The sequence below is a fragment of the Echeneis naucrates genome, chromosome 4 (genome assembly GCF_900963305.1).
Source record: "Echeneis naucrates chromosome 4, fEcheNa1.1, whole genome shotgun sequence".
NCBI classification, from domain to species: Eukaryota; Metazoa; Chordata; class Actinopteri; order Carangiformes; family Echeneidae; genus Echeneis; species Echeneis naucrates.
This window is the reverse complement of record NC_042514.1, coordinates 5,962,172-5,979,437: the sequence shown is the minus strand read 5'-3', so window position 1 is coordinate 5,979,437 and position 17,266 is coordinate 5,962,172. Positions and strand designations below refer to the sequence as shown.

General features: G+C 43.9%; 1 protein-coding gene across 1 annotated transcript in view; it reads left to right on the top strand.

Moving 5' to 3' along the window:
- Positions 1 to 16,703, top strand: part of cpamd8 (C3 and PZP like alpha-2-macroglobulin domain containing 8) — a 38,655-nt gene extending 21,952 nt beyond the window's left edge. Inside the window, exons 29-44 of the mRNA XM_029499672.1 lie at positions 485 to 641; positions 1,034 to 1,108; positions 2,821 to 2,986; positions 3,564 to 3,650; positions 3,752 to 3,888; positions 3,984 to 4,139; positions 4,877 to 4,939; positions 6,888 to 7,150; positions 7,248 to 7,335; positions 9,904 to 9,978; positions 10,109 to 10,214; positions 10,445 to 10,555; positions 10,626 to 10,838; positions 12,614 to 12,688; positions 14,727 to 14,928; positions 15,544 to 16,703. Of these exons, the coding sequence (XP_029355532.1) occupies positions 485 to 641; positions 1,034 to 1,108; positions 2,821 to 2,986; positions 3,564 to 3,650; positions 3,752 to 3,888; positions 3,984 to 4,139; positions 4,877 to 4,939; positions 6,888 to 7,150; positions 7,248 to 7,335; positions 9,904 to 9,978; positions 10,109 to 10,214; positions 10,445 to 10,555; positions 10,626 to 10,838; positions 12,614 to 12,688; positions 14,727 to 14,928; position 15,544 (1,975 nt within the window). The 3' untranslated portion in view covers positions 15,545 to 16,703. The remainder of the gene's footprint in view (positions 1 to 484; positions 642 to 1,033; positions 1,109 to 2,820; positions 2,987 to 3,563; positions 3,651 to 3,751; positions 3,889 to 3,983; positions 4,140 to 4,876; positions 4,940 to 6,887; positions 7,151 to 7,247; positions 7,336 to 9,903; positions 9,979 to 10,108; positions 10,215 to 10,444; positions 10,556 to 10,625; positions 10,839 to 12,613; positions 12,689 to 14,726; positions 14,929 to 15,543) is intronic.
- Positions 16,704 to 17,266: the final 563 nt, after the last annotated feature.

Genomic DNA, 17,266 nt, shown 5'->3' with positions numbered 1-17,266 from the left:
CTTTCAGTTGCACTCCCAGGCCAGCCAGATTCACAACCTTCCTCCCCGGGATCCGTGTTTGTATAAGTTGGGGAATCTCCAGCTCACATGCAGAAACATACTTGATTGGCCTGTATGAGATTTCACATTCTCAAGAGTACAGCTGCCGCATCCTGTAGCCGTGATCAAACCCTGCCGCACCCATCTCCTCACTTCCTTTCTTTTTTTTTCCTATTTCATCAGATCCGTCTATACATACCAGCCCTCTTGACAAAAACATCCCTCCATCTGAACTGTTCCCTCTCGCCCCCCCCCCCCCCCGGTCTTTGTTGACAGACTGAAAGACTGTGATGGGTTGAAAAACTGCTCACTCTGTTAATTTCACACTCTTGATGGTTAACTATTTCTCCGGGTGTGCTGCCACATTTTTTAAAGAATCTCTGATAATCTCTCTTGTCTCCTTCCCCTCACCCATCTGCATCCCCTCCATATCTCCTCCTTCTAGGTTGACAGCATTTGTGCTGAAGTCCTTCGCTCAGTCGAGAGGTTTCATCTTCATTGACCCCGAGGAGCTGCGAGCAGCCAAGTCCTGGCTCATCAAACACCAGCGGGATGACGGCTCCTTTCCTGCCATGGGACGCATCCTCAACAAAGACCTTCAGGTAGGCCTGTGTGTAAGTGAAAACGGGTGCGGCTGTGGTTAAAAGCAAAAGGTGTTGGAGGAGAGGAGGAATTGGCTTCCTCTGAGACGATGACAACACGGATTGGACCAGACGGGTTGGTACTGCCATGGTTCTTTTACCTTATTCTATGGGCTTCTTTCTTTTTCTAGTGCTAATTTCACACCGTCAGACCTCCAACTGACCAAATATACGCTCAAGCCAAGTGAAGGCTGAGGTGTTTACGGAGATACCTTCTTCCGGGGGTGGATGTTTCAGAATTTGCGTGATTTAATGAGATGAATGCTTGGATCGAATTTTCCTCAGACATCTGTGAATATGAAGAGATGGAGATCGGTACGATTTATTAAAGCTAACGTGTGTTTTGTCTACAGGGAGGGATCCACGGGAAGATCTCACTTACAGCTTACGTGGTCGCAGCCCTCTTGGAGACGGGGATAACCACAGAGGTAAGCAGTCTACCCCAACCCTCATACCACAGTCACGCCTTATAGTTGAGCTGTCAGCACTTAAACCCCTGGGTGGGGGGGGGGATCTCATAGATATGTTAAATTTTGACTTATGTGGCATCGACATTGGATGCAGTGCTATAAAACTCAATGTACAATTTCAAGAAAGAACAACACACAGCGCGGTACTTGCTAGCACTTCACCGTACTCCTACCAGCCTCAGTCGTGTGTGGACATATCGCTGCATTCCTGATATTTGTGAAGACGGATGTTTTGGCAGTCGGCCTACTCATTTGTTATGCCCCAGTGATGCTAATCTAATATCCAATCATATTTTGGACTACACCAAATGATTAAACTTGACATGTACAAACAATCAAGTTCCCTCATACACAACTAGGATGCATTCCTCTCTTTATCCTTTCTGCTTTTCCCCTTGTCTATTTGTTTTTCTTTCTGTTTTCACTTGATTCTCCCCCCCCTCCCTTTACTCACCTACTAATAGCAATTTGTAATGATTTCATTTTTGCACCATGCAGGCAAAGGTTTTGAGAAAATTTGTGTTCAGTTATTCCCAGCTTGTTTTGAAAATTCCTGCTACATAAAAGCCACCAAACATCTGATTGCTTTTGTCTTTGCTTTCAATTTGTCCACATATTTGACTCTTTATTTAGCATTTCCTTTCCTTGGCTCCCCTCCATCCATCTGTCTCTCCTCGTTTCCTCTGCTATCTATCCCAAAGGGCCTCTTCTGAGAATCTGTCCCTTTTACAGCTGATAAAAACTGAAAAGGTATCTTCCACATCAAAGCAAAACCTCCATCCACCCCCCCTCCAGTTTCACTTAATTAAAAGATGACTGCTGCAATTACAGTGAGTGGCTCTGGAGGCCTATCATCTCGTGGATGACAGGGGAGGTCACATCTGCATGAGATGAAAGTCAACTTTTTAATGGTCAAAATGAATGTTTATTTAATAACTGCCTGAGCAGAGGAGATGGTTGTGAGGTTGGAGGGGGTAGCCCCCTAAACAGCTGAACAATGACAAGACAGTGAATGTATGTGCTTGAAAAAGGTTTGCCATTGGTCAAGCAAAAGGCTCATGTGATGATCCCTGAGGTGAAACTACAGTAAATTGCTGCTGCAGATTTAAAAAAAAAAAAAAAAAGGTAAAAGGAAAAAGTCACTCCTGCACAATAAATGAGACATTATGTTATAATTGGCTCATCGGGTTGTCATAATGTTGACAGCCTTTGTGTAGCGGAAATTTATTTTGATTAAACCAAACTGTCCATGGAGCCGTCACAGTTCTGTTCAGTCTCCGGCTATATCAGCTATCACTGCTTTATTTCAGTTGTGTTACAGCACATCATCTGTCAACACAACACATTCAACAATTTAGCAATTTAAGTACATTTGCTGGCTTTTTACAAAAGTCCTAATTTTCTCAGTGTAAACATTCTCCTGAGCTCAGTACCAGCCTGTAGTGAGCAAATGGAGCAAAGCTAAGAGTTTACAAAATGAACAGCCTTTTCAGATTGGCACATTCTTAACAAAGCAAACTGTAAGTGTATTGATTGATGTTTTATTATTTTAACCAGTTAGTATTCCACAGAATATGAAAGTCAGTCCAGCGCTGACACGTCTCATAAGCTGTTGATCTCGGCCGCTTCCACATCTGTGTTTGTCTTCCACGCTGTTCCGTCCGATCCAGGAAGAGAAGGTGGCGGTGGCCAAAGCCAAGGATTTCCTGGAGAGCAACACCTACTCTGCGGATGACCCTTACACCACGGCCCTGTCTGCGTACGCCTTGGCTCTGCTCCGCAGCCCTTACGCCCCGCTGGCCTTGAGACGGCTCAACCACATGGCCATCACTCAAGGTACTGCCACTCTCTTCAGTGGGAGCAGCATGATTAACAAGCCACCCGAGGCTCATCCATCCAGAGCTAAGTATGGGACAACAGATGTATGAAAAGGTGACAAGCAAAGACCAGATGTGGAATAAAAGTTAACATTTTAAAAGATCACTGTGAGAGTAAACAGAAATGTAGAAATATGGCTCATTTCTTGGATCGGGTATTTTCAATGAGTCTCCGGCTCTAAAGCTGCTCACAGCTAGAAAGGCCGTCAGACAGACGACATAGAACAGAGTCACTCCGCCCTTTTCCTTTCTTTTTCTTATCTCACTGTTGGTTTCCTTTGGCCAGTTCCCTCTTTTCCTTGTGACAGAAACTTTCTGCAAGTTTCTGCAGCTTCAACTGGGTTGAGAGGAACACAAAAATGTTCTCAGTTGATCACAACAATTTTATTTGCCAAGCACAATAAAGGGACGGGGCTTTTGTTGCTGCATAGTTGCTGAAAGATTCAGACAATTAGGATAATGACACAGTGAGTCATATGATACATGATGTTCCCCTCGCACCCTCTCTGCCTCAAACTGCCTGTTTCTCTCTGAAGATGGACTCACCCACTGGAGTCTGACAGGCAGCACGATGACGGATGAGGACACTTTCATGGGCTTCAGCGATGGCCTCTCTCAGTCAGGTATTCTGTAAATCCATCAATATTACCTCTCAGTTGGAAATAGCTGATATTCAATAAAAAGTCTGAGTAATATTTTTTTTTTTTTTTTTTTTTTTACACAGTGGTGTCAGCGGAGGTGGAGATGACAGCCTACGGTCTTCTGACCTACACCCTCCTCGGGGATGTGGCCTCTGCCTTGCCTGTGGTCAAATGGCTCTCCCAGCAAAGGAATGCCTTGGGCGGCTTCTCCTCCACACAGGTAGCCCTGTTTGCTCCCGCCTCTCCTCTCTCGTGAATTGAGCACTTGTAGCAGCACATGATGAAAGGTTGACTTCTCTTCTCCCGCCGTGCCAGGACACATGCGTGGCTCTGCAGGCTCTGTCAGAATATGCCATCCTGTCCTACGTGGGAGGGGTCAACCTCACCATCTCACTGGCCTCCACCAACCTCGACTTCCAGGAGACCTTTGAACTCAACAGGGACAACAAGAAACTCCTTCAGAGTGCCAAGGTAACCAGTACAAGTAATGTGCTGCTCCTCGTTGTTTTAGCATGCAGGTGAGCTACACCAATTTGCTGAGGCTGGCAACACTTCATCACGATTCATTGAAAATTCTACCAGTGGCTTCTGCTTCTTCAGAAAAGACATTTCCCTCAAGTGAAACTCTTGCACTTTAATGCAATTTAGAAACTTTTCCCTTACATAACAATGATTGATGAGCCACTATGTACCAGAGCCACACTGCAGTACATTAATCTCTGGTTTCATATCCAGATGTTTAGTAGCCAGAACCTTCTCAGGCTGCCAAACTAAACCAAGCTGGATTTCCCAAAAGCACCTAGCTGGCCTGCTGATTTAATAACTGTGTTTTATTGGCCTCTTTGCCTACATATTACAAACTTGACAGCATGTGCACAAACCAACTCTTTGCCAGGGCACCGTGGTGCTAGGTCAGCACTGCAGTGTGTCTAACAGTGGTCCATAAGCTGAGAGCGGTTCAGGTGAGAGTGAAGTATGTTCTCTCTGCCTGGCATGTTCTTCTGCTGTGATTAGTGGTGTCAGCTTAATTGGGGGCAATTAAGCCCTGCTGGTTAGTAGCCAGGGAAGCACCAGTGGCAGCGCAGCAGCCTACAGCATTCATTCACTTGATAAATGACTCACTCACCTCTCCTTGCCCCCTCTGACTTTGTTTGTTCCTTCTCTTTCTTCTGTTTCTCTCTCTCTCTCTCGCTCTTTTTTTTTCCCAGATCCCCAGTATCCCCACAGGCCTTTTTGTGAGCGCCAAGGGAGAGGGCTGCTGTCTCATGCAGGTATTGCAGAAGTACACAGACATAGTCACGCAAACAAACATGGCTGCACCCAAAAGGAACTGTGACTTTATGCTTATTTCTCGCTGGCTCACAGCGAGAATCGAGGAGGGGAGAGTAGTTTGCTGTCACCTCATAATACCCAAATTCGTCCCTTGGAGTAATCTGGTAAAGTTTAGCCAGTTGTCTTGGAATGTGTTGATCATTCCTGCTGATTCCTGTGGTCCCCTGGACAGGATGCTGTTTACTTCTACCATGTCGCAGACAAACAGAAACCCCTTTTCATAAACAGTGGGAGTCATTTTTCCTCCTTGTTGGATGAAACTCTCTCCTCTCTTCTTATCGCCCATTTTTGAGTGTTTGCTTTAAAACCAAACAAGGCATAACTGGAAAAGCATGCTTGATCAAAGTTAAGCGTTCACAGTCCTGCCTTTAGAAACGTAAATGTGAAATATGGCTTGAATTGACTGAGGCAGATCCAAATAGCACAGAGGATGTTGTCTCACAACATGCGGTGCCTGAAACATCCTCCGAAACGAGTTTCTCACACACAAACATGATTTCTCTCTTCACACCTTGCTCCCTCCATCCACACCTCTTTGTGTGTCAACACACAGCTCTGACAGACCCTGAGGCCAGCAGCACCTGGGCTCTAATGAAATACAACAGCGGGGCTATCAAAGAGAGCTGTCCATGTGTGGGTTTGTAGACAGACTGTATGTGATGAGTATACGTCCTGCGCCGCGGGATTATTATTGAGTAGATTTGCAAAGGATTCAAACCCCTCTGAATGATTTATACAGAATTTGTACAGTTCTGGCAGCAATAATCCTCTGTGAGATTAAAAAGAGCGTCGAAGCGGTGAGTTGTCCTCAGGCTGAAATAGTAGTCTGCTGAATGCATGTCTTGTGTCCACTGAATATGATTTGTGGTTTATGCTTTAAAGTGGTGCCTAAGCCTTTTTTTTTTTTCCTGTTTTCCTCGTCTTTTCAAGGCCGGAGGTCCTAAATATTTGAACTCTAAGTAGTTTGTTGCCAATCTTTGATGCCAAAACTTGTGTCTTTCACCCAGCTGTCAAGAAGTTATTTAATTAATTTTGTTTCTTCGTACAAAAATATTATTTTATGAAATAGCTTCCTGTAGCCTTCACACCAAATATTTGGCAAAGAAATTAAGAGCTGCTTTGATAGCAAAGGTTGTAACAAACCATCAGCTCTATTTTTCTGTATCGGGCCATTACTAGGTGACTGCTTGTGATTTGTAATATCCTCAAAGGACAAAGTAAAACTGTTAGGAAACTTTGCACATACCCAAAGGCATCGTTTTCTAATTACAAAGGGAAATGAATGTTATAATAAGTTATTTGTAACCATACAATGCCAAGCATATGCGGTGCCATTACAGGAAAAATCAGTCACCAAAGCTTGTACGATTCATCCCCTGTAGGCCATGAATGTTCGAGCCAATGTTTATGTTATTCCCATCACCAAGTGTTGAGATATTTCACTAAAAGCCAGAATTGGCAACCTGCAAGTGGTGCTAAAGGAAAAGGTGGTGAATCAGGGCAGTCAGTAGTCTGGGGACCATGAATGCCTGAACAAAATTTAATGGCCATTCTGCAAAATTGTAATTACAGTGTTTCAGTGTGGACCAAAACGTGGCACCAACAGCCCTTTGAGACGTGCCGCTAGAATGGCTAAAATAATTTAACCATACAGGGGTTCCAAACCAAAAAGCGACCGGGACCGTGAAAGTAAACGTTAACTCAGCAGGAATTGGACAGTCCTATCTAAGTTGGTGTTTATGAAAATGTCGTTATATTGCTGACTACGATGAGTCTGGCCATCTGTGTTTGTTTTTCCTTTTTATCCTTTTTTTCAAAATCAAAGTCCCAATTTCGTGGATAACGTTTTCAAATGCAACGCTCCTTCTGCTCTCCATGTGTCTGTAGATTGATGTGTCTTACAACGTACCCGACCCGGTGTCCAAGCCAGCCTTCCAGCTCAGAGTGGATCTGAAAGAGCCTTTTCAGGAGCGACACCTGCAGCCCCCCTCCTCCCCCTCGTCTTCCCGTCATCCATCCTCTCGCTCCAGGAGCCGTGCTGACAACCGCTCTGAGCTCAACCGTAAGCGGCGGGCGCCCATCGATGACGATGACCCAGCAGCCCACCGGGACAAATTGGACTTCCACATCTCTTTGGAAGTTTGTGCCAGGTAGAACACACCGTCCAAATAAAGATGGAGGCCTGTAGCAGGCAGGCACAGCTCTGCTGCTCACCATTTTCTTTCCAACCCCCCAATCTCCGGCTAGGTGGCTTCACTCAGGCTCATCCAACATGGCCGTCATAGAAGTTCCCATGATTTCTGGTTTCCAAGCAGATTTGGAAAGTCTAGAAAGGGTAGGTAATCTCATAAATACGCAAGCACACACTTTACAGGCTTTACAGACACAAAGGTTTACAAACTGTATATCCTCATGGACATACACAGATTCATAACAACCATTAAATATTGTTGTTGAAATACTGACTGGGTGGCAGTAAGACTGGAAGGGCAGATTGTCAAGTAAGACAGGTTGAAAGACAGACAGATGCATCGACATCTGGAGACAATTTGATGAGAAGCAGTGCGTCATGGAATTTATCTGACTCCAGGCACAAGTGTACATGTTCACACGTGTGTAAACAAACACACACACACACTTCGGATATGGAAATTATTCCTGGGGTGGAGCGGAAGGTGTTTTGAAGTAAATATTTGCAGGAAGGAGTCAAGTGTTTTCCTAACATTCCCTTCATTGTTGTTAAAGTTGTTTGGTGCGATGCCTGACAACCTCCTTTAAATAGACAGACCCTTTAAGCAGCATGTAGCTGTGCACTTTCATTTATATCTTTATGCGTGTGCATGTGGTTATTATGATCAGGGTCCCTTTTTATGGCAGTTTTTTAGGTGTGATCAGAGAAAGATCAGTCAGCTCAGGCCCTGAGGAGTTACAAGTCATAAGGTCAGAGGTCATCAGGCCTCTCTGGGCCTACAACAAAACACACTGGCCTCATTGGTGGGCCTCATGAGACACAGGCTCAGAGAGAACTTGTATAGTTTACAATAGAAAGAGGGCTGAATTAAAGGAATAGCGTTGATTGGATATATGGGTGAATCAGAAACATCCATGCTGATGGAGAGTGACAGTGAGGTGGTAAATGTGAGGGCTCCCTGCCACCGTTTAGAAGCTTGTTCCTCATTATCAGACATATATAGTGTCCTCCTCTAAAAGGGCCACCTCTCTGGTTACCTGGGGAGATGTTAAACACACGCGCATTCGCACACACACACACACACGCTGCTGTGAGTGTGTGAGTGGAAGCTGATGGGAGTTGTAGTGGCTAATAAGCTCAGTTTACACCCCTGCTGGCCTCCCTTCGAGTTTTACTGCTGCCTGCCCGACCGCCACTTGCATTCCTCAATTTATGGTGGCAAGCTTGGCTTCTACAGTCATGTCTAGTTGCTTACATGGATGCTGTAGTCATGAATGATTAGCCCAATGACTGACGGGGAGCCATCACAGCTGTGGCTTATCACCCAATATAATGAGCTTTGCTTAACGACCCAGAACACACTAGGGGTATAACATTTGAGCTTTGAGAGTTCATTGGCAGTTTTTAGTAGCTAGATCGACAATCTGAACAAACAATGCTTTTGTAAACAGAGACCTATGCTATAGTGTGTGTGTTTGAGAGGGAGAGAGTGTGTGTGTGTGTGTGTGTGTGTCTCAGTGGCGCCAGCTCAGGCTGTGCACCTCATAAACCCCTGCTGTCCAAAGGCTACCACCTTTGACAGAATGAAAAATTAACTTTGCTGGCTTTCTACGCACACACCAAAATTTGCAGTAAACAGCCTCCTCATTACTGATTCATACCCTCATATTTACAAGAAACGACCAAGGAGGTCTAACCCAACTTCACTTCTGTTCACAAGAGTCACAAAATAGCAGAAACACGTTCAGTAAGAAACTCTAAAAAGACTATCGTTGAGGAAAGTTGTGACCCCCTTGTCAATTTCAACTAACACCAACTCAGCCAAGTCTGGGATTGGTGTCCTATACATTTTCCACCCGGCCTTCGCTTCATGGAAGATTGCATATGGTTTGCATTCCACTTTTGGTTCTCAGGGCACATTCAAATCCAGAACATGTGAAATCTGACAAGGTGGTGAGGGCACTGTACAACAAAGCTTTGTTCTGTTTTGTTTGGATACACTTCACTGGTGAACTGTATATTCAAGCGAAGGGAGATACACCTTCGGGATTACGGGATTTCTGACAGTTGATGTCCAGGATTCTATGAAATGGGATGCTATTTAGTGTTAACGTGCAAATGGTTTGTGGGACCATCAGGACTTGTTAACCCGGTGTTGCTCTAGTCAACTTAGGTTTTGTTTTCTATGTTGTACGTTTTATTCTCAATCCTCCGTGAATACTAAACCCTGATTAGCAGGAGGTGGAGCTGTCCAGTCCACTGTGGTGCTGATTAGTGATCATGTGCATGTCCATGGTTACTTCATACACTCAGCTGGGAGTTTATTAGGTCCAGCTAGTTAATGCTAAATTGGTGCTAACATAGCCGCCCGGTAAATTGACCCTTTAATGAATGCTGCAATGTTCAGTGTTTGTCAAAATTGTGTTAGATTATTGATCTACATATCAAATAAAGATGTTGGCATATTATGTGTTCAGCAAAAAACAGTTTTGCAAAAGAAATGCTAGAAACTATAAAAAAAAATATAGAGGTGTATATTGGTTTTATCATGAAAGTTAAAAAAACAACAACAACACACACATACAATCCAAAACTAATTCCAGAACAAAGGCAAGTTTAAATCTTTAGGTATAAAGGTACAAAGCAGTTTTGAGTTTTGCCCGTGTGCTTTTCTACGTACTGAGCATGATTCACCTGTGTTTTCCTCCACAGCTGCTGATGGATAAGAGAGTGGGTCTAAAGAGATATGAGCTCAGTGGGAGAAAAGTGTTATTCTACTTTGATGAAGTAAGTTTATGCGTCTGTTGGGGGTATGTGCATGTGAAACTCACTGTAGTGTGAAGGGGGATCGGTTTGTACGACGTTGGGAGTGTTAGTGTGACATCCACGTTAATATCCACGTTTGTGTTTTGTTTAGATCCCCAGCCAGTGCATGACGTGTGTGGCCTTTCAAGCTGTCAGGGAATACATTGTGGGCAAGACAGCGCCTGTTCCGGTCAAGATCTATGACTACTACGAACCAGGTGTGCCTCTGATGAATATATGAAGGAGTTCTCTGTAAAGAGCAGACATCAAACCTGCCAGTTGTCCGAATCACAATCGATAATATAAATGATATATAGATATATATTTTTTGTGTGTGCAGATTTTATTTATTTATTTTAGTTTATGACCTAGTTATGGTGAGCGTCATCATTGTTTTGTGTGTGTGGATGTGTGAATGTGCCGGTGTGGGTCTCTGCTTGTCGTGCAGCCTTCGAGGCCACCCGCTTCTACAACGTTAGCGAGAGCAGTCTGCTCGCCCGTGAGCTGTGTGATGGACCCACTTGTAATGAGGTGGAGAGCTCAACCAATCAGTGGATAGGTGAGTGATTCTTTAACAACGATGCACAGACACATTTTCTTCAGTCTCTTAGTACTTTTTTTGTGTGTAGGCTTTGTGCAGGGAAACCAGTGCAACAAAGTCTTTGGCTGTCTGGAGGAGGAGCAGTTTGAGCGTTGTACTTGCTACCGGGACTGCGGCTACGATGGGGAGCCGGTGTGTGGGTCCGACGGGCAGCTCTACCAGAACCAGTGCCAGATGGAGGTGTTTGCCTGTCGAAACGGGACACGCATCAAGCAGGTTCCACTGTCCCAATGTCCTCACAGTAAGAACCCCTCTGGGACTTCTGTCTCACTCCATTCAGCTTCCACTATGGCATCAGTCTACGGCTTCATCTCCATCCACATATAGTTTCAAATATGTCGACTAATCAGATGTTAGAAGTCGTTAGCAGAGACATGCACATTATCCTCACACATATTCTGTGTCTACAGACCATTTCAAAATGAAAGAAAAACTTGAGTGAACACAGAGAAATATAACAAAACGCTGATGCTTCCATACTGAATGGCCCGGCTAAGCAGTTAAAATGCCATCATGCTCAGCTTCAGCTGGAACAGTGACATCTAGATTTAGCTCTATGGGAAAGACATCATTAAATGGGATTGGACGTTATGGCCGACAGATTTGATGACCATGATGCTCTGGCATTAGTGCGATATGGAAGGAAAAACAGAAGAGAAACTCTTCCTCGGGACCTTGAGAATGTCACTGCAGGATGTGATCAGACTGTGTCAGCAAGAAGTCTGTTGACAATTACACAGAGAGGGATATTATAGCATGGTTGGAGTGTGTAAACCCTTCATTACAAAGATGAATGCACGTTTGAGAGTTGAGTGGTGCAAAAACCATAGGCAGTGGTCTCCAGGGATGTGGTAAAGCAAAATATGGTCAGATGACTCATCCTTCACCATGTCCTTGACAAGTGGGTGTGTGAGTGCATGTGCGGTGTACACCAGGAGACGGTGGAAGAGATTGACGCAGTGGCAGAAGTCATCGTAAGTTCGCATGCAGAAATAACAGCTCTTAAATCAACATGTTTTTTTTTTTTGACCAGCTTGGACGTCTTCTGTATCTTTTTACTTTAATTTGAGGAGCGTTTGTCCGTGTGAGTGTATGTATTTAGGACCTCTTGTGACCTTGTGTATTTTTAGTGGGGATTGTTTGTCGGCGCTCTGTTACCAGTAATGGTGTGCATGAACCTGTATGTGTGTGTGTCTGTTCGTGTCTGCGCTCATCTGTGTGTGCCATGATCTGAGTGGTGGAAACAGCTGTTCAGGTGTTGAGCTGATTACTGGATGAGTTTTCTGAGGAGAGCTGCCTCCCCCCCTCCACCCCACCCCACCTTCTCCCACCACCACCACCACCACACTCTTCACCCCCCACCCCCCACCCCCCACTCGCTCTCTGCTGTATTACAGGGCTCTGTCCAAATGACAGAGTGCTTTTGTCCAGCCCTTTGAAATCCTTGTCACATTCCTTTCCGACGCACAGCCCAACAACAAAGGAGCCTTCATGTTGTGGAGCAGATTGGGAAAGGACATAGACAAAACTTTGGTGGGAAAAGACCTCAGTTTGTGCCAAGTGGTTCATGCTGTGTAGATTATCAAAAGAATTGTATTTTTGTTCAGTCTTGTTTGTTTGTGTATGGTTGTGTCTGTCTGTGTATGTGTGTGTGTGTGTGTGTGGGGGGGGGGTTATTCATGCCACTATTTGCCCCGCCGTTTTGTAAAGGAAAAAGATATAATTTGTTTCCACACATGCCCCCCCTGGCCATGGTTTGGTCCCTGCTATTTTTGGAAAGATTTTAATGCAGGCTTCTGTTGAGACTTTCAGTGAACATCGCTGTTTTGCCAAGAAGTGTTGCTCAGTGGGGTGGATAATGCTTGTGGGCAGTATTTAGATTATGCAACACTGAAACCCTGTTTAATTCATTACAGGGTTTTTTTTTTTTTTTTCCTAACTCTTTTAGGTGCCGGGGCAGTCACATAAACATGAATAATCAAATGTGTGTGTGTTTGTGTGTGTTTGTATTTCCAGTGAAGACCACGGTGGAGGACAAGCAACCTACAGCAAGCCAGGAAACTGAGCAACCTTCAGTGCCTGTGCATACAGGTAACATCCACCACACCTTTCACCGTGCACAGCTTTGCATTACTTACCATTTCCCCTATAGACGTTTCTGCAGATTTTTTTTCTCCCCATTTTACTTTATCTCTTTTGCTCTCCAGTCCTTCCTCTGTCGGTCTGCTATAGCCAACTGTACCCAGCAGCAGAGGCAGGACTAAGGAGCTTTTACTTTAATGTGAACATGTTGTAAATTACATCCGCTGTCTAAACACTGCAGCCAAGGAATCTAATCTGCTTCTGTAACCATGTTAGTTTAATCTGAATTTCTGTGTCAGTTTAATGTAAATGTAGAGATATTTTAATGAATTGTATGTGGCGGGGTTTTTTTTTATCAGGTGGAGAATGAGAGTTCAATGGTGCAGGAAGAAAAAAGAGTGAAAAACGAAGAGATGAAAAGATGTGTGGGGGGGATGTAAACAAGAAAAGGGAGACAGATCACCAATGGGACATGATGAAAGAAGAAAGGGAAGAAGAGGGAAGAGCCGAGAAGGGTTAAGATCAGGAAAGGAGACGAGCAGAGATGTAGATGGAGTGTGTGGCAGCACATTCCCCTGCCACCACATCATGTCTACAATCGCTGTGATAAATAGGTGGATAGGTTTCACACTGCAGGCTCAATTGTTGCTGTTCCATGAGCTTAGATCAGCTGCCACTTCTAGATAGGCAGCCAGAGAATTCCTGATAGGATGTTTGGCTGCGTGTGGAAGGAGGATGTAGCTGTGTTACATTTGGCAAATGGAAACATAATAAAGGCAGTGTGGCCATTCACAAGTTGCAGAAGTGCCCGTGCTGTAAGTGCACGCTGAATGTGCATGGATTGCATGTGGAAATGTGTGAGCCATGACATGAAACATTAAAGGGCTGCCTATGTGAATGTGTGTGTGTATGTGTGTGTGTGTGCGTGTGTGTGTGTGTGTGTGCGTGTGTGTGTGTTTGTGATGTGGCACGGCCTGCACTGACTTGTTTCCCAGCCTGCAGCTCCCAGTCGCTCACAAAGCTGCTCTCAGTAAAAGGTCTCCTTATTACAAAGGCTAATGCTTCACGTTCACTAGAGGAATGCTGTTATGCGCACACACATATACACACCAAACGTATGCGTATATGTGTGTACAGTGGGGTTTGAAGGTCTGAGACCTCTTTCTGAAAGTGCAGATGGAGGGAAGATTGGAGAACAGGAAACTTTGGACTGCACTGTACGCACATGTACACACAAAAATGGCCAATGACCATGATATGCCCGCAGACTCGCACACGCTCACCTCCAATAAAATGCCCGCAGGGATGATGAGATTGGAAATGCTGTAAAAACACAGCCATTGTAAACCATTACAATGTTGACGACATGCCCGCTAAGTGCACCGGCGGTGTAATAGGTGATGGTGGGTCGTGCCAAGGAACTGACAGTTTCCACTGTTCCAGTGGAGGAAGCTGCAGCTCTGGAATTAACTTCCCTGTGCAGACTTGTACCAGAGGACAACATACAGCGAAATGCAGTCAGACTAGGAGGCTTCATTTGAGCTGAATTTATTTCCCGCGCTGGGGCTGCCTTTTTGACCGTGTTTAAATTTCTCAAATTACAAATTGTTCAGCTTATCTTCTTGTTTGTGTTGGAACTCACTACAGAGTCTACTGTGCTGCACAACCTTTTGAAAGGAGCTAAATCCGATTGCAGAGGAATTCTAAGTGCAAATGTGATAGTAAATATTTTTTAAAAAGCCATGCCCTCTTCCAAAAAGGCTGCCTTTGTCATAGCATCTTATGGAACTGTGCAACATTTTAAGTGTGGTAGGACCCCTACTGTCGCTGATGGGGTATTGCTGCTGAAGCCTGAAGCCAAACCTTCAGTTGTACACAATATTAAATCTGTGTGACACCCAATGCTTAAATTATTAAGCACAAAATCAAATGGCTGTCACCACATCATCATATAATGCACGCTGATATACTGTTAGGGCCTGATCTCAAAAGATCCTCTCTTATCCACCAGTCTTTGTTTTTGTCACCCCACACCTGAATTCTCCAGGTGAAGAGGAGCAGGGATCCATGGCAGAGGTGTCCTACTACTCCTATGAATACGACCCAGACGCTGAGCCTTTCTTGGCTGATGCAGAAGGAAAGGGCCATTTTGACCTTCCTGACGGTGGGGAGGACGTAGAGCAGAAGGGGCCCTTGCCTGCAGATACCCAGCTACCCACACTGGACACAAAAAACACCCCTGATCGATGGTATGAGCAGATTGATTGTTGTCTGTGTTTGTTTTGCTCCGGGTCAGATTATTTCTGGCAGTCTTCTGGTGTGTTGTAGACTGGACCTCATGTAGATGAGTATATATGAAAATATATGAGAAATGGGGTTGAACTGGGAATTTGACTGTTTTCAGATGGAGGCAGATGGAGGCACAATAAAACTGGTGTTTTATTTAGTCTTGGTGATTGAGCCACTGATTCAAAATAAAAAAAAGGAAAGGCAGTTGATGTGTAAAAGGGTATGCGGCTGATTGCACGAGAAGTCATTCTTGGGTTTGTGCTTTTGATGTAATCCACTTGGGTATACTCTCTTTTAATGATGTCATTGGGTTGGAGGTAAACTTATTTAAAGGCCTTGCTGGATCAGTGTGACGTGATCCTCAGTAATAACATTAAATAGTATCACACAATGTGAGCTGAGATTTGCTCCAGCAACCCCCAGAGCCCGGAAATGGATAAGCGGTAGCAGATAAATGAATTAATGAGCGAATCAAAAAATAATAAACTCGTTGCTGCCTTTGGACAGTTTCATCAACTGTCCATGGGTTTTATTTACAGATCTGTCCTGATTTAATGTTTTCCTGTCATTCGCAGAATCCCTGACAGAGTGAAGCCATACCCACCTCCTAATTGTACATTACTTGTGAATATGCCCGTGAATGGAAAGAGAAGAGAGACTTGGGACTTGTTCAGCCTGAAAGGAAAAGAACGTGTGGTTTGGAGAATAAAAGTATGGATTTGTGTGTGAGAGTGTATGTAATTAGGTTTAGACTGTTTTGAAAGAGCAGATGCATTTATGTCAGTGTGTCAGTGTGTGTGTGGATGGATGTGTATGATTGTCATCAAGCAAGTGTCCTCCAGACTTTTATTTTTCTTCCTACAGACTCCTAGTCACCAATAGGCACCATAGCATCTTTGTTATTCACTGTACTGCCTCTATAATCACTAGAAGAAATAATCAAGTATTTATGTTTGTAATTACACCTGATTTTAAGCAAAATATTTTGTTATATTTTCTATCTGTGGTATTTATTTGTATCTAGAGTTCATATCTTTTTTTTTTTTTTTTTTTTTTGTCATTGCCTGCCCATGCATTTTATTTCTGCCATCGTGGTTCACTCAGTTCAAACATGAGATACAGTATATGTTTTTTCTTTTATAGCAAGCTTTAACCCCATTATCAAAACATTTTCTGAGCTACTTGTGCTGGTATCCTGCTGGAAGAAGAGATATGCTAACCGTATGCTTTACAGAAACATAAGCTGAAATGTTTTTCATTTTTCAGATTTTTTTTTTTTTTTTCAGGAGGCTTTTTACCTTTATTAGACAGCACAGTAGAGATCGACAGGAAATCTGAGGGGAGAGAAAAGGGGGGCTGACACGCAACAAAGGCCTCTGGCCGACTCAAAACATGGACTTTACAGTTACAAGAGATCTGTCTTTTGACCAACAGTGCACCGGGATGCACCGTTTTGATTCTGAAACTATTGTATCAACACATGGACATCATCTACTCTCAAGTTACCTTTCACCTTACCTGCCTTGAGATTTGATTGTACAGTTCATAAGCTATTGTGTGTGTTTTGTTTTTTTGTTTTTTTTTTTTGTTAAAATTTTTATTCGTGAAGCAATCAACTTAAAAATCAAGAATGAAGTTTTAAATTCCTGTAAATGTACCAAATTTGATAAATGTAGTCCCAGTTTATATCAAATATTGTGCTTTTTGAAACAAAGGAGAATAAAATTTGTATACAATCCAGCATTTTGATTTTGTTGGTAATAAGCGGACAAGACTTGCTTGTGTGTGTTTTAACTCTTTAAATCCCTTTTAAGCTCTGTATAGGTGTAACAAAGAAACACCTTCAGCCCAGCTATCTCTGGAGATGTGGCGTCGTATATCTCACCGCTCTGTGCAGTTCTATAAGAAGGCTGTGTTGCTCCATTTCCTTTGAAAGCCTAGTTAAGTCTGGAGATAATTTCCTGCCAGCAGCAAAGCTGTATTACAACCCTGCTGCTTCAAAAGGCCCTCTGCTTTGATAATTGACTCTCTGACCCCTGTCGAGTTGCTGTGTTAGAGGCAGAAGGCGTGAACATGTGTTTTATCAGTTTGTATATATTGTACAGATGTCTGACTTTGGATGTGCGTTGTGTGCGCAGCCAAGAGCAGACTGGAGTTACCAAAGCAGCAGCTGTGAGTGAGTTAGAGCCTGTTAAAGTTTAATGTTTGTTTTCTGCACGTCCCTTTTCGACCCGCTCGGTTACTGCAGCCCGTGGCAACTGCAGACTCGGGTCTTTAAACGAGTCCTTAAGATCCAAA